This window comes from Triturus cristatus, chromosome 1_2, assembly GCF_964204655.1.
Source record: "Triturus cristatus chromosome 1_2, aTriCri1.1, whole genome shotgun sequence".
Classification (NCBI taxonomy): domain Eukaryota; kingdom Metazoa; phylum Chordata; class Amphibia; order Caudata; family Salamandridae; genus Triturus; species Triturus cristatus.
Genome location: NC_140580.1, coordinates 1,159,122,770 through 1,159,140,137, shown reverse-complemented (window position 1 = coordinate 1,159,140,137; position 17,368 = coordinate 1,159,122,770). Strand labels below are relative to the sequence as shown.

The 17,368-nt window shown below is 48.1% G+C and overlaps 1 protein-coding gene across 1 annotated transcript in view; it reads right to left on the bottom strand.

Moving 5' to 3' along the window:
* Positions 1–424: 424 nt before the first annotated feature.
* The window catches only part of FIBCD1 (fibrinogen C domain containing 1), an 820,840-nt gene continuing 803,896 nt past the window's right edge, over positions 425–17,368 (bottom strand). Inside the window, exon 8 of the mRNA XM_085613959.1 lies at positions 425–5,405. Within this exon, the coding sequence (XP_085470085.1) occupies positions 5,146–5,405 (260 nt within the window). The 3' untranslated portion in view covers positions 425–5,145. The remainder of the gene's footprint in view (positions 5,406–17,368) is intronic.

Here is a 17,368-nt window from a genome sequence, read left to right as displayed (position 1 = left end):
GCTATCAAGTTCTGGATATCTGAAGCGTGAGAGTAAATCTCTTTTCAAGGATGCCTGCAGTAGAATCAGATTTCCAGCTTTCCTGGTCTAAAGGCTTGCAGTCTTACTCACAGGAAACGGTTCATGCTTCAGCCTACCCTTGAGACACCACCCTTGTCTTGTACACCTCTGAAATAAAAGTTTGTTTCTCAGCACTTTTTACCATTATCCTAACACCAGTAGCAAAAATGTAACTGATAAATCCTGGACACAGGTCAGCAGGCCTTGCTCTCAAACGGAAATTTCCAGCCCACTCGATTCAACGTGCTTAGCAGTCACCTTGTGCCCTCCACCCACCAATGTGTATTTGCATTCTCACAGCCACCCCAGCACCAAGGCATGTTAGTCAGAATCATAGTTGTCAGAAAGCAAAGTCAGCAGCCTGTTTGTCAACAATTTGGGCAACAGCTTTATTTAAAGCGAGAACGGACCAGTCCCTCAGTTCAATCAGATGTATCATTTGGGTGGAAGCAGTAAGCTCTTTCAGTCCAGCAGGTAAACACAACACTTCATGCAAGCCTCCCAGTCTTGGTTTTTGTTTCACTTCCTGAAGGTATTTCCTGACTTTCGGATAAACAAAAAATGGTTTGGGTACAGGTAGACCTTTTGTACATCATATGTGAGCCCCTGCAGCACAATCCTTTTTCATATTGTGATCTTCATAGCTGTAGTTTAGAGGTTTAGCTGTAGGTTTGGTGTAGTCGGTAGCCTTGGAGGGTCTTAGGGAAATTAATTACTAGTACACTGACCAACATATGATGTAGTCAGAAAAGGACCGCTGCCTCGGTCCTTTGAAGTGTTCTCTTCATCTGCGTCTTCAGTGCCTTTAAGCAGACCTAGCAAGAGTAGTTTTGACTTCCTGAATCTATTCTCAAGTTCACGGGCATGTAGTATGTTTCACTAATTGGATTATTTTCTGTGTTTTTTCTGTTGCTACTTAATGCTCAACTCCAATGATATTTATTGACTTGTTTAACTTTATGGAAGACATTTTCATTTTTTAAGTTAAAAATACTGTCAAACCTGCCTCTTTTAACACTCATATAATGGCCTTCATTTTGATTTTTTTATGGCTGGCTAGGATTGTGCAACCCTTTTACCCTGGCCCCAATGTAATGCAGCTCACCAGTCAAAAGTATGTCAGCAGGGTCTTGCTCCCTTTCCTTCCCCATCAGTCTGCCACATTTTCAAAGTAATTATGGATGTATATAAAGAAAGTTTTAATTTGCATGGTAATGCATCTCCCATACCAATTGCTTCTTCTTCTGCACAAGCACATTTCTACTTAACTTGCTTGCAGCTGTGTCTTACTGCACTGTCTCTCTCTCAGACGGTGTTCAAAGTCTCCCCCTTTCCTCAACGGGCATATGCTGTGTGCAGTAGTATCGTGGTCACTGAGAGACCTCCTGCCCAGCATCTTGCATTATACTGACTTACGCATGAGAACAAGTGAACCTTACAGCAAGGCCCACCCCCCATCGGGCAACAGGATAAAGCCGGGGAAGAGGTGGTGGAACTGAGTGTGGTAGGGAGAGTGGTTGTGGAGAGGAAGGGCCACTGTAGAAGTGGTGGAGAATGAGTATCTGGTAAACAGAAGTCAGCATGGCAGAGTTGAGACCCGGCAGAAGGAAGGCACGGCCTGAAGGTGAGAAGGAATACTTAATGCAGTGGCTAGTGGAAAAGAGGCAGGGCCTTCAATGGGAGGGGGAGCTGGTGGACAGAAGGCAGGACCTTGAAAGAGGAGGCAGGGCCTTGTGGACAGAACGCAGTGGCTGATGGAGAGTAGGTAGGACCGCTAGGGAGGAGGTAGGACCGGTGGAGAGAAGGCAGAGCCTGGGGGAGAGGAGGCAAGGTCTGGTGAAGAGGTGGTAGTACTGGTGGAGATAAGGCAGGGCCTGGGAAAGAAGACGAAGGACCTGGTAGAGCAGAGGCAGGACCTGGTGGAGAGGAGGCGGGGCTTGATGGAGAGATGGCACCACCTGGTGAAGAGGAGGTGGGTCCTGGTGGAGAGAAGTTAGGACCTGTTGGAGAACTGGCAGGACATGTTAGAGAAAAGGTCGGACCTGGTCGAGAGAGGACAGGACATGGGGGAGGGAAGACAGGGTCAGGTGGAGAGGAGGCAGGACATGGCAGCGAGTAGGCAGGGTCAGGTGGAGAGGAAGTAGGACCCGGTGAGCAGAAGGAAGGGGTTGGTGGAGAGGAGGCAAAGCAGAGCTTAGTGGAGGGAAGAAGAACCTGATGGAGTGGATGTAGGACCCGTTAAACTAATTACGGGGAGTGGTGGGGCTGCAGATGGAGGTTTTGTAAAGAGAGGGAATGGCTTGGTGGAATGGAGTAAGGGGCTGATGACGAAGGGGCCTTGTTAGTAAGGCATGGCCTAGTGCGGTCGTGTATAGTGAGACACAGCTGTGCTTTAGTGGAGGGCTAGTGCAATCTGTTCTGTGGTATTGGCTAGGGAGTAGTGTGTCTTCATTTCTAAGAGAATAGGAGCCTGTCTGAAGGTTCTACCTTGATTCTGAGGTAAGAAACAGAAATAAAAGGCTATACGAGGCAATGTGGCATCTTTTACCTGCAGTTTAATGGGCTCTGTGTTCTATTTATGGACTGGACCTGTTGTTGAGGTCGTTTCTTATGTCATTCCCCGAGGGTCCTTACTCTGAAAGCATGTCATTTGTATCACACCACTGAGCACAAACACAACAAAATATAACTGCAATTATTGATCACAGTTGAGTGTCCATGAATGATAAAGCCACAGTTTGAGTGATGTTGTGCTTTGTGTATATGTAATTATTCTGAGCATTTGCTTGTAATGTCTGAAGCTAAAAATGTGGGTTCCCCCCAAAAAAATGCGCTTTCCAAACCCACTGTTAGCTTGTGACTTGATTCTGGGGTGCTACCCTGCAGTAGTCATTGGAAGCGGAGGGCAGGTGGGGGCTGTGGTGGGAGACGGGTGATACTTCCTTACTACTGGGAGCTATGGCATAGATTTACTATTATGGGGATCTGTTGTTTGTACACAAGTTCAAATCCAACAAAAGGGATTTGGCATTTTGTCAGCCACAGTGAGCTGAGTACATCAAAATGAAACAAAAAGGGGATCAATAGAATGCTTGAATTAATCTCAGCCACTGGCAATCACTTGGGCCACGTTTCGGTCCATCGTTTTATGCCCACCATGACACCTCAGTTTGAATCCAGCCATATGTAAATCAGTCTTGACCCTGCTCCAATAGGAATACTCCAGCCCGAACAGCCAAAATGAAGGCAATTTTCTGGCCTTTTGTAGTAATTTGCAACTATCACTAGGTGTCGTTCAGAGCTTGGTCTTTACCTCACCTTGTGCAAATCAAATCCTAGCACTGCCTGCACCGTGGGACTATGCCCCAGTGTGCAAGCTTGATTGCATGTCATGTCCATTGTCTCGCATCTCTCTTCTCTTGTCTCATGTCACTTCTGTTGTCTGACATGTCACTAAGTGCTCCAGTAGCACCCATCCATCAGAGGAGATTCTGACACATAGCATACTTTGCTCCTGTTGTACCATCCTAGCAGAAGCACCAGCCTGCTGGGACTTCTCTCAGTTCTACCCTTCAGCATGGTCTGCAAGGAGATGAGCCCAGGCCACTGAGAAGTGACTAGCCTCTTAGCTGACCAAGGAGGTCCAGTGTATTGGTGTCCAAAATGAACTTTGAACCAACCTCGTAAAACAGTTCACAGGAAGAGGAGAAGTCTTTGTGGCTCTTTCACTCTTGATGCTTCCATGTATCATAGAGAGAAGCAGAGCCAAAGTTGCCTGAGTTAAAGGCTGCTCTGCCACACCACAGATGCCTAGACTCTGGAGGGTTTAGAACAGCCAACTTTAAATCTGGGCCGAAAAATGGGCTTCTCTGGGTGTTTCAGGATGGTTGCACCCACAGGAGTTCTTTGAAAGTCTTAACAAGAATCTCTTACACAAGGGAGTTTGCAGCTTAGATGGATCAATGACACACTGGGCTGTCACATTTGATTCTCATCCCAGGTGGATTCAAGATGAACCAATCACAGAAGAAAGCTGACATTTGTGAGAGTATCAGGATAGGTCCATTACTGAATGAAGGTGACATGATGGACTTTAGGTTGATTCAATCACAGAAGAGAGTTGATATCTCAGACGTCTACATGAGTTAATCACTGGAGGGAGTCACCATCAAAGATGGTGTTGAGATAAGGAAATTGCAAGAGGGACTGTCTTTGGAGTTCTTATGGTGTGCAGTCCTAGGCAAGAGCTGGTATCTTGATAACTTCATAAAGCGCCCATCACCAGATGGATTTGAGAACTTGGGTGTCTTCAGGATAAGAAAATCAAGAGAAAATAAATATATCTCTATCGAGTTGATGTACTTGACTCTGGGATAGCCCAGTGAAAGAAGAGGACTGACATCTAGGGATAACCTAAGATTGGGCGACTCTGAGAGGGGAGGTCTTCTTTCAGGAGAATTTACGATGAGCTTCTCCCAAGAGGATATTGGTAAATAAGGATTTTGTCTGAAATATTTATAGATGTATTTAGGCCTTTCAGAATGTCTTGTCTTGAATTTACAAGGGATGAGAAAGATTGTCATTTGTGGGTTTTCTTTGATCTCTGATATCAAAACAGGTCTGCCTCCGGTTAGGGACATCACCAAAGAGAACTGCTTGAGCAATCTTTTCATGACAAATGGAGGTCATTTGATAGGCTCTTTGGAAGGTTTTCTCTTCTCCTGCCTCATGGGTAAGTCTTGTGAAATTGGACCCTTTGCCTATATTCTCTAATGATTGTCAAAGTGGTTTCTTCCTTGTTATGCTCAAGATGGACTCGGACCCATCTCATTCTAGTGCCGTGCTGTTCGTGCAGGTTCCATTCTGGCAATGCAAGAGTACAATCCACTCTGTGGAGTTTTATGGGACCTCTGTCTTCCCCTAATCCAACCAAGGTGAATCTTGCTGTCTACAGGCACTGGAAGAAATGGGCCCCCCTACGCTCCTTGACTTTTAAACGCCTCCACAGTCAGGAGCAGAGTCGTACAATGAGCAACACTGTTGGCAAGACACTGAGAAGCGATGATACACTCTGAAGAGAGGCTGTTACTTCTCTTCCTTGACAGGCCTTATCTTCATTTCCGTAAACTTAAGTGAGTACTGCCAGCCGGTCCAGGAGGACCACTCAATGCCATCGGCGTAGGAGGTGTGGTGCCCCTTGAGATATTGTCCGTTCAGGTTAGAGGTGTGACAGTTGCGGTACCACCAAGCCCCATGGTAGAAGGATGCGCAGTTGTTCTCCGAGTGGTCGTTGTCTAGGTCTTTGGTGGTGAATCTCATGCCGCTATGTTTCAGTAAGGAGTCACCTGGAGGGGAACAGATGAAGAAAGACAGAAGTAAATATACAATGTGGCAAATCTCCAACCGGTAATAGATCAAAATGCAAGTGCAGCATTCGGACTATAAGTTGAAACTCAGGTGTCCAGCGCCACCTTATTCACGGCAAACAATAAAAATGGTGCATCCATTTTCTGATGTCTGTTTATAAGTTGGATTCATGGCTGTAACAGGATCCCATCTGCAATGATCTGCATCCAATTGTGATTCTACATGGATTTTTTACTGTCATAATTCACATTAGCTTAAGAAGGTTTTCAATGTATTTGTCCCATGACTCACACCCCATCACCTTTGTATTCAAATAGCCCTTGTGAAGCTTTCACTTATAGAGTGTTTCAAATTTTAATATTTCACTTTATGTCATTACAGGACCCTTTGAACATACTTGTAAACAAATTTAGAGTCCACATTGATCAGTATTTTTGCTACTTTTATTTAGTGTCTTCCTAAGGAAGATCTTGGGACATGCCTTTCGGTGGGAAGTGGGAAGAGTCCTCTTCTTCCTTCATGGCTTTCACTCTTCCTTCTCAGAGCTCTCCTTGGCGCTCACCGACACATTTCCACCCCTCTCGTGACAACCTCTTGTGGAGGTCATCCTCAAGATGGTAATGGTTCAATGGTTGACTTATGAGTAATGTCACTTTGTTCTCATATTTGCAAGCCTGATATTGTCTAAACACAATTAATGTTTCAAACACAAATTGAAACAGTTCGAGGAAATTACTCATTGAAGTGGAAGCCTTTTAATCCAGGATATTTTAACATATGTCAAAAGCACACATGTGCTAGACCTGATCACACAAAAGTGAAACAGAAGAGATGCATGCATATAAAACATGCAGATGACCCACTGGAAAACATAATGAGCAAAATATGCCTATCACAATGTATATATACAATGTCTCCTTAGTCTAAATGCACTGGTCAACGTTTCAACCCAAGAAATAATTGCAGGATCATCTTCAGGGTTTAATGAATCCCAAGTCACTGGAAAAGCACTCAGTTGGGCCAAAGAGACGAAGAATGGCTCACTATCATCTACAATACTAAAGTGTTTGAAAAGTTGCTTCTATTAGGAAACAATCTTACTATAATATCAGGGCCCACAACATTACTAAACAAACTGCTAAAAACCCATATTAGCCTATCGTCTGATGCTTCATAAGTGGGGAGAATAATGAGTGAGCCACACTGAGGCAGCACTGGCAGTAATGTAAAGTCCTCCAGACCTCTGGAAACCAATTCATAGAATAGAGGGTAATACACACCACTATTTTAGAGACCTCAAGGAACGATGGAGGCTCATGTTCTCTCTAGGAATGGGTGAAGGTAAAATACTAATTTGATACTGTGTTTTTTTGCTGTAGGTAATAGCGAGTTCATTTGTTCCCCGTTGCCCCTACAAAATGTTTGCTCGCAGGCTTGTGATTCATTGCATCTTGCTAATGACTCTATATAGGCTCCAGGTGCGTTAGTAATACCTTAATCCGGTATAGTTTTGCTGTCATACTTCAGTGTCCTTCACACCCCATCCTCATCAGGCGCCAGTACGAGATTGGCATTCAATGACCTGCTCTCCTTGGGATCTGCTCCTTCTTATTGGATAGAATACAAGCGGTCAGCCAGGCACCATACTCCTTGAAAGACCGTACACTCATCTATCGAGTGCTTCTCGGTTCATCGCTCAGCCCCACCCTCTTGAACGTATTCATGATCCCTATCTTCAACATCATCAGTGCACACATCAACATCCCCTCCTACACTGACAACATACAACGCATGCTTTCCCTCTTGGACAAGACCATCGACTCCAGAAACAAGTTTATCAGCTGGATGACCGAGGTCGCTAACTGGATGAAAGCCAGCTGCCTCAATCTCAACACCGACAAGAGAGCAGTAGCGATCTTCAGCAAGAACGCCTCATCATGGCACTCTAACCGGTGGCCGGCCAGACTCGGACCCACATTCAGAACCCAAGCCAGGAACCTTGAAATAATCAACAGCGAACCGAACACGACCGCGCAAGTCATCTCGACTGCTCCATCCTTCTTCCACACCCTCAAGCTGCCTAGGAGGATCATCAAACGGCTCCCAAGCAACACCAGAAAAACTGTCTCTCAGGATCCATTTACCAGCAAGCTGGACAACGGTAACACCCAATATGCCAGAATCACCAAGCAACTCACCAGAAGACCACGGATCGTCAAAGAACTTGGCAGCTAGTCTCATCCTCAACCTCCCTCATAGAACGAACTCACGTCATACCACACCTCAGGGAGCCTCACTGGTGTCGCTACACAATCACTCTCATTTAAAACGGATTCAAGGCACCTCACAACTTAGGCCCCGCCTACCTGAAATGTCGCATCTCCTTCCACCATCCAACCAGACACCTTTGCTCCACAGGACTCCTACTTGTACACATCTCCCACATACCCAGAACCAGACCAGCAGTGCAGGCGCTCATCGCTCTTAAAAGGTAGAACGGCCTCCTACTCCACATCAGAACCTCCTCCTCTCTTCTTGAACTCTGCAAAAAGCTAAGGGCCTGGCTTTTTAACTAACCAACCTGCCACAGGCAGAGCTAGGAAAACACACACCAGGATACCTTTGGGAGTGATAGTGGACTTCACAAATACACATAATATAACATATTCTGAGATTTCAGAGCTTAGACGCTCACCCTACCTTGACTAAGTGGCTGATCCAGCGAGGCCCCTATGCTCTTGACGAGGGCTAAAGCTAGCATTTGGGACTTGATCGAGTGTAGGGTGCAACATCCAGCCAGTTCCTCCATGGTTTCAGGGACAGCAGCCAACAGATAGCAGCACATGGGTAGTGTGACTAGAGGGCTCATGGCACATTAACCCACAAGCCAACTGCATAAACATGCACTGACCAGCAGCCCTCGGTCACCTTTGTAACCAGGGGATTTGCACATGTTGTGCAGTTCTTTCAGATCTGCCGCGTGCAAGCTGTGCCACACACACCCATGAATCCATCCGTCCAATGAAATGACGTGTTGCTATGACAGCTACATCTGGCCCCCAATCATATGAGTGTAGGTGTGTAAATAATTGACGATTATTGTTTTTTTAAAAGTCCTAAAATTTCAATTGGAAGATATCGCTGTGTGGAAACCTGTAATAAATGCTAGCCTAGTATGTGTGCTTGAGGTATTGATCCAGTGTCTTGGGCACCAATTGTAGGCCGCCAGAGGAGAGGTGACCCTTACTGGTTCCCTTGGACCTCTGAGATTCTGCAATCGTGTGAGCCATGCTGGGAGTGCCCATCCACCAATTTCTGCCACTTTTGTAGATTATTCCGTGGTCTTCAATGGAGTGGATCAACAAATTCTTTAGAAGAAACTTGCTGATAGGGATATTCTGCAAACTCTACTAAAAGCCATAACTGCATTATATTCAGAAACATGGGTGTGAGTCAAACTAGGCCACGGCATAGGGTGTCAGAAAAAATATTTACAAATGGGTGTTAGAAATGGGATTTCTGGTTGGCTAGGGCAAGCGCCTAAGCCAGGCAGAAACCACCACTCTAGTCAGGGCAAGGGAATTACACGCTGAAGATAACCCCTGCTCACCCCCTTGGTAGCTTGGCAGAGCAGTCAGACATATCCCAGAGGCAATGAGTAAAGCGTTTGCGCAACACACACACACAGCAGCGACACGCTTGGCACACCACAAAAGAAACTCCACACAAGGTTATATAAAAAAATAGCGTTTGTATCACTCATAAACACAATAGATAATAATCACAAAGATACACTGTGCCAACTGGCACTAGGCAATATTTTACAGGGGATTATATACATGACAGGGCTAATCGGACTGCTGTCAGAACCATTAGAATCAGTAGTAAAAGATAAAACAACCAGTAACTGCTGGTAAAGGCACACTTAGCATAAAATAGAGTAAGCACACTCCTGGAAAGGGAGGGTGTCACTCGTTGCACTCAGGGAGAGAATCGAAGTTCTCCTTATCCAAAGGTTTAGTTCCAAACACTGAAACGGTGATTCAGAGTCAATTAACTTTATTTATAGCAATCTTCCAAAGATGTAGAATTATCATCATTCTATCAATCTCGACTTTCTCCATTAATCAATTGCCCAATGCATTTCGGGCCGTTCAAGCCCTTCATCAGGGGCGGCACTGTGGAGGAGACAAGGGAGCAGCACTCATTTATCACATTATACATAGGTTTGAATGAGCATGACAGATTAAAACAAGAATTGTATAACGAGGTACGGTGAACAATAAAGTTGTGTGAATCGAGAGTGAAAAAAACGGGTGGTACAAACGGACATATTCAAGTAGCAGCGGGTTTCCGTTGTGTTAGAAACCATCGGGTGTACTGACGTTAGTGAAATGAGTTCAAGTGGTGCTGCAAACTATTAAACGCGTGGTGAAATTAAGGAGTTTCTTAATGACGAACAAACATGCTATGTCCGAGGGTTGTGATGCTCAATGGGTGCAAGTTACGAAGGGCATAGAGTCAATCTCCATAAAATTAAAGACCGTGGGTCACTAGGGTACAAAGTGGGTCGGTGAGAAACTCTCATCAAGCGGTCTCAGCCCGAGTGGTTAGTACGGCGTGCACTTACGTTCGAATCGTAGAATCAAAGTCCCATCACTTAGCAAGACGGCGCTCACGGGTGCTGCGGCAGTGGTGAGGTTAGTGAATCGTAATCATGTGATCGGGGAACGTAACCATTTAAAAGAGAGTAAATTGCACGTGTACGTGAACTACAACGGTAGATATAGAAGACAGATTTGTAGTTCGTGAAACGAACGGAGAAAAGTAAATCACCTGTGCGAGTGAGAGGAGTCCTGAGCACATGAGAGGGCTGAGAAAATGTGAAAATCATAGAAGCAAACTGTAATCACAAAATGTCTCATGGAGAAAACGTAATAAGTAAAGTAGGGCAAAGAAAAACATGAAATAGATTAAGATAAAGGGAGGCCTTGTTGCTTCAGAAAGTTGTAAATTGTAAATAAGTTGACAGTGAAATCCAGAGGTACAGATTATATACAGTCATCAGCTCATCGATGTAGGAGGTCGAATTACAAGTAGCAGCCTAAATCGTAACGTTCATTAAGACCCTTAGGCTGGGTAGAATTCAATTTGTGGATCCAATAGATTTCTCTCTGTAATAGGAATCTGTTATTGTCTCGTCCTTTCAATATAGGAACCTGTTCAAGGATCAGGAAACGGAGTTGACATATGTTATGTTGATGTTCGTGGAAGTGAGTCGCAATAGGTGATTTGGCCTGTTGGGTTCTTATGTTGCTTTTGTGTTCGTTTATTCGTATGCGGATTTTTCTTTCAGTTTTTCCCACGTACGCAAGGCCACATGGGCATTTCAGTAAGTAAATGACATTTTGGCTGTTGCAGGTAGCAGTAACTCTGAGCTTGATGGGGTAACCATGTAGTGGATGTTGGATTGTGGTTCCCTTAATGATGCAATTGCAGTTTCCACAATTGAGACAAGGTTGAGTACCTTTATATAGGCTTGTAGTAGAATCTCGGGTTTTAGAGAGAATTTGTTTGAGATTGCGTGATCTCTGATACGCAAATCTAGGAGGTATCTCAAAAATGTTGTTGAAGTCCGCCTCAGTGCTTAACATGGGCCAGTATCTCAGTATGGTTTTCTTGATGGTAAAGCTCTCAGTGGAGTATTTGGACACAAATGTCATTCTCTGTGGTGTGGACATCGGTCGTTTAGGTTGGAGGAGTGTTTGTCGTGAGAGTCTGTCTGTCTTCAGTACTGCTTTTTCCAGAATGTCACTCGGATATTTACGTTGTTTGAATTTAGAAATGCACATGTTTCTACTGGACTCATACAGTTCATTGGTACTGGAAATCCTTTTTAGTCGGAGAAGTTGTGAATATGGTAGGTGATTTTTGAGTGATGGCTGGTGGAAACTATGAAAATGAAGAAGGTTATTACGATCTGTTGGTTTTGTGTACACTTGAGTGGTAAGATTGCCTTGTTGGATGGTAACGCGAGTGTCCAGGAAAGTTATAGATTCTGTATTGGTAAGATGAGTAAATTCAATGCGTTGGTCGATGGTATTGAGCATGGTAATGAGAAATTCAAGTTGTTGAATTGGACCATTCCACAAAAGAAAAATGTCATCTATGTACCTTTTATAGAGGATCAGGTGTTCAGTCCAGTCGTTGTTGGTTAAGATGTTATCCAATTCAAATCTGTGCATGTAGAGATTCGCGTATGATGGGGCAGCGCAATTTCCCATGGATGTGCCTGAGCATTGGATGTAGAAAGTGTTAGACCATTCGAAGTAGCTGTGATAAAGAGTGAAGTGCATCAGTTCCATAAGGAACACTTTGAGATCATTGGGTTTGTCTGTGTTGATCAAGAAAGACTCAATAGCTTCAATCCCTTTGTCATGCGGAATGGAGGTGTAAAGTGATTTCACGTCGATTGTACATAAGATGGTATCTGTAGTTATCGATCCACGGATGGATTCCAAAATGTTAAGAAAATCAGTAGTATCCTTTATGTAGGTAGTCATAGATTGTACTGAAGCCTGTAGATGTTTGTCCAAATATTTTCCAATGGGTTCATGGAGTGAATTGATAGTAGAAACAATAGGTCTGAACGGAGGTTTTGTGGCATGCTTATGGATCTTGGGCAGCATGTAGATATAGGGGGTAGATGGATTGGTTTTGATGAGATATTTTTAGTATCCATTCTCCACTCTTCCTCTCATCAGTGCAGTTCTAAACTGCCACTGATCCTCCAACCTAGGGTCCGCACCCTCAGGCTGACCAGAGGTCACGGGCGAGGCTCTCCTTCCCTTACCTCTCCTTCTGGGGTCCCGCACTCTCCTCCTACAAGAGGCTCCCTCAGAACACAACTCTCCCACCAGTTCAGGACCTCTCTCCTGCAACTGGTCTTCCAACCTAGGAGCTAAACCCTCAGGTTGAACCGGGGTCAGAGGCGAGGACTCCCTCCCTCTGCACCCTCTTCCAGAGTTCTGCTTCCTCCCACCTGGAGGGGCACCCCCAGAAGACAAAATGGTCAGGCAGAACCTGAACCTGGCCCACCAACCCAGGGACTAAACCCTGCGGCTGAGCACCCACCTGGCACACCAGGACTTCCTGGAGAGCACGCATGCCCCCCTGTGTTGCGTGACAGTCTGCCTGGTGCTGATCTCCCAACCCCTGTCCATCTGACAGTGCGCGAAGATCCCCAAAAACAGAAGTGGTGTTACCATTGTCACTCCTAGGAGGCTCAACCCTTATGGCTGGCCCCTGACCCACTGGTTCTTCCACTAGGGACTCTCTCCCTCTCTCACCCCTCCATCTGGACTTCTGTACTCTTCACTTAGGAGTGGCACCGCCAGACACCAGAACTGATGGTGCTCTGCTTACAGACGTTCCAAGTTCTGCTGACAATAGGAGATCCCCCTCAATGGATGGCCTACCAGTACAGCCGAGGCTCCCCACCTGGTGTTCCCTTAGGGAACCCTCCAGGCCCTGAGACTGGGTTTCATGCACCTTGCGATGCATCCCATTCTCACTCCTCCGCGGAGACAGGACGTGAGTCCCTACACCTCTTCCACTACACCAGGACCTATCTGGGCTACTACGAACCTTTCCCACCACTCTGGGCTGGGAAATACCTGAGCCACTCCTCTTAGGGTCACTCCCCAATGCCTCCTCAGACCCTCTGGCACTCACCCGTGCAAGCTCCCTGGGATCAGAGAACCCACACTCCAACACGTGTTGGCGTAGCCCTGGAAAACAATAACTGAACATGTGCTCTCTGACAATCAGATTGAACAGCCCTTAAAAATTGTTCACCGTGCTACCCATCACCCAACCTTTCAGTGCAACACTACCAACTTCCACAGACTCCCCCCAAGACTGGTGAAACAGTTTCCTACTGCCCCTGAACCTCAACCTGTACCCCTCAGGTGTGACACCCTCTTCCTGGAAACTAGGTACTATTCTCTGGGCTCTGGGATTGGCGTTTCCACACTGTACTCCATATTGCTGCCACCACTGGACCCCACCCTTACTGGTGAATCCAGACCACTGAAAATACACTCAGGGGACAACCTTTCTTCAAGAGCTAGTTTCTCCCTGGCGAAGGCCCTCTCTGCCTCCGCTATCCTCTCCTGCGCTAAGACCCTCTCAGTCTCTTCCACACCCAGCTGCGCCAGCTCCAACCTGAGCCTTTCAATTGCCAGCTGATGCTCCCTTTCTTCCCTCCTATCCACCCACTCCTCTGGGGACAGGGAAAGGGTTGTGGCACTGCCCCTGGCACTGGACCCAGCAAGGGACTCCCTATCTATGGGGTCCTTACTACCTAATGGCGTCCCTGTCCTGTCATTTTCTCCCTCCTGCTCAAACTCTCCAGGGCCACTGCCCTTTAGGGGTGCTGGTCGGGGACCCTCCCTCTCAGACACCTCACTCATCTCGGGGTCCTCCCTCCCAAATTCCTCCCGTACCCGGTTTTGGGAGGTCCAACAGGCCAACACGGCCTCCTGCAGTTCCTCCTTCCTGGTGGAACTACGCACTTGACACCCAAGATCCTGACAGAACCTCTTTAAGTCCTTCACAGTATATTCACGCAACTTCTTTACATTAAATGCACTTTCTGTCACAATAACTGCTGGATCACTGAGGTGAGACATGACTGACACTTTAGGGGTGTTACCAATATTTAGGAGAGCAGAAAAACAAATTTAAAAAATGACACTTTCAGGGGAAAAATAATCAGGAGAACAAATCCCCAAACATGTGATTATCTAAATGCAGAGTTTGTAGTGCAACCGGATGTCGCTGGGTGTGAGACCGGCCTCGTGGCGTGGGCCCTCCCGACCAGCAAAGTACACTACAACCACGCCGAACCTCGTGGACACGGCCTTCCGGCGCCCGTGGACCAACATCCCGAGGGCCGACCAGATCCCCAACACGCATGTCTGGCCGAGGGAGAGCGAAACCCCCCAACCCAGACCAGACCAAGAGGCGCCGACCCTGTCACACCTCTGGTCTCTTCCCCGAGGGAGGTTTCGATCGACCACCAGGCCCCCGGTGAGCGGGCGCCTCGCCTGCTGGGCATCTGGAGTCCCTCCCGGACACACCTGAACAGATCAAAGGGCCGAGCGACGGGAAAACCCCCACACACCGCCCCAGGCACCAGACCCCTCTCTGCGAGGACTCCGGACTTCAAAGAAGAGGGGGAGTATAACAAGGGGTGCTGAAGGGACGGGAGGCAGAGAAGACCTGGACTGACGAGAGCCTGCGGACTTGGTCGCGGCTCGATCGCTCCCCGAACAGAAGAACGCTACCCGAACCATCTGAGCCCTGCTGACGCTGTCGCGGCTCCCCGAACTCTGAACCATCTGAGCCCTGCTGACGCTGTCGCGGCTCCCCGAACTCTGAACCATCTGAGCCCTGCTGACGCGGTCGCGGCTCCCCGAACTCTGAACCATCTGAGCCCTGCTGACGCCGTCGCGGCTCCCTGAACTAAGAACCTCCGGTGCCTGCTGAGTGACTCGCGGCCCGCTCCTCCAAGAGAATCGGCAGAGATCGCCGAGAGAAGCAACATCCCCGCAGCTCGAGGATTGAGAGCTGGGCGCCGGATACCTCGCAGAGACACTGATTGAAAGACTGTCCCGCTATCCCTTACCCCTCGTCACAAGATCGCTGCCGCTTGTGGCATTAATTCTGCACCTGCCTGCCAGATCATAAAGATCCCTGATAACCATCGATAAAAGTATATTCTCTTACAACGACTTACTGTGTGGTGTCCCTCTATCCGAAGAAGAGAGTAAGCACAGCGTGGGCGATCCTAGGTACGAGACCCTTCCAGGAAGGGCCTCCCTGCTCTTGCTCGGCCTAGCTTTGGGGAAGGAGGGCCTCAGGGTGGTCAGGAACACATTCCGCAGCCTCCCCGGGGGACGCCTTCCAACACTGGGGTACTGCCCAAACGCAAGCCCTATCCTCAACGCTGAGCGGGCGCCTCGCCTGCTGGGCATCTGGAGTCCCTCCCGGACACACCTGAACAGATCAAAGGGCCGAGCGACGGGAAAACCCCCACACACCGCCCCAGGCACCAGACCCCTCTCTGCGAGGACTCCGGACTTCAAAGAAGAGGGGGAGTATAACAAGGGGTGCTGAAGGGACGGGAGGCAGAGAAGACCTGGACTGACGAGAGCCTGCGGACTTGGTCGCGGCTCGATCGCTCCCCGAACAGAAGAACGCTACCCGAACCATCTGAGCCCTGCTGACGCTGTCGCGGCTCCCCGAACTCTGAACCATCTGAGCCCTGCTGACGCGGTCGCGGCTCCCCGAACTCTGAACCATCTGAGCCCTGCTGACGCCGTCGCGGCTCCCTGAACTAAGAACCTCCGGTGCCTGCTGAGTGACTCGCGGCCCGCTTCTCCAAGAGAATCGGCAGAGATCGCCGAGAGAAGCAACATCCCCTCAGCTCGAGGATTGAGAGCTGGGCGCCGGATACCTCGCAGAGACACTGATTGAAAGACTGTCCCGCTACCCCTTACCCCTCGTCACAAGATCGCTGCCGCTTGTGGCATTAATTCTGCACCTGCCTGCCGGATCATAAAGATCCCTGATAACCATCGATAAAAGTATATTCTCTTACAACGACTTACTGTGTGGTGTCCCTCTATCCGAAGAAGAGAGTAAGCGCAGCGTGTGCGATCCTAGGTACGAGACTCTTCCAGGAAGGGCCTCCCTGCTCTTGCTCGGCCTAGCTTTGGGGAAGGAGGGCCTCAGGGTGGTCAGGAACACATTCCGCAGCCTCCCCGGGGGACGCCTTCCAACATTTGGTGGCAGGCGACGGGATCCGAGCCAACACCTAGAGATCGTACAGTAGACGGCGTACGCACTACCAAGAAGAATGGAAGGAGAAACTTCCCTAGGTGCCGCAGGCACCAACCCGAGCACGACATTCCAAAAGGACCAGTTAGAGTATTATACGCACCGAGAACTGAAACAATTTTGCAAAGACTTTGGAATCGCTACCACCGGACTAAGCACGAAAGAGGACTTCCAGGGGGCATTAAAAACATGGGTCGAGGCGGAAACTCCCCAGACACAAACGGAAGGAGAGCCTCCCAACGAACCACGAAGCACCCCGGGGAGGAACGGCGCCCCCGAGAGGGGCATATCCCCAGAGGAACTAGCGGACCGAGAAAGAGATCGCCACCACGAACTAGAACTAGCGAAATTGAAAATCGAAGGAGAGCTAAAACTGGCTGAGAAAAAACTGGCGGTGGAACAGTTCCGCCTACAAGGAGAACTAGAGGAAAAGAAACGACAGAGAGAGCACGACGAAAAAAAACTCCAACTAGAGCACGAACGTAGCCTAAAAGAAATCGAGCTCAAGGCTAGGAAGGAGGGGGCCCAACCCTCGGGAACACAACCCATCTCCTCCACCGTGGAACCAAAGGTCCACATCCCCAAGGATGTGGTAAAAGAATACTATAAAAACGACGATATTCAGCAATGGTTCAAGGCCTACGAAGTCGCCATGACCTCCCACCGAGTCCCGCAGAAAGACTGGGGGGCTGGGCTGTGGGGCCGGTTCCTGAGCGAGCGAAGAGATACCCTGCTGGACCTGCCCTCCACCGTGATGAACTCCTATAGTCACATGAAAGAGGCTCTAGTAGCCAGATATGGGCTCACCCCTGAAATGTACCGGCAACGGTTTCGAGACTGTAAAAAGATACCCGGTACCACCTGGGTGGAGTACGTGAACTTCTATAGCCGGGCCTTGGACGGGTGGATCAAGGGCAGCAAGGTCTCCACCTTTGAGGAGCTGTTCGACCTAATCGCATGGGAACACTTGTCCGCTAATTGCTTCGTAGAGCTGCGGCAGCACCTCCTGGACAGCAAGCTCACAGACCCTCGAAAA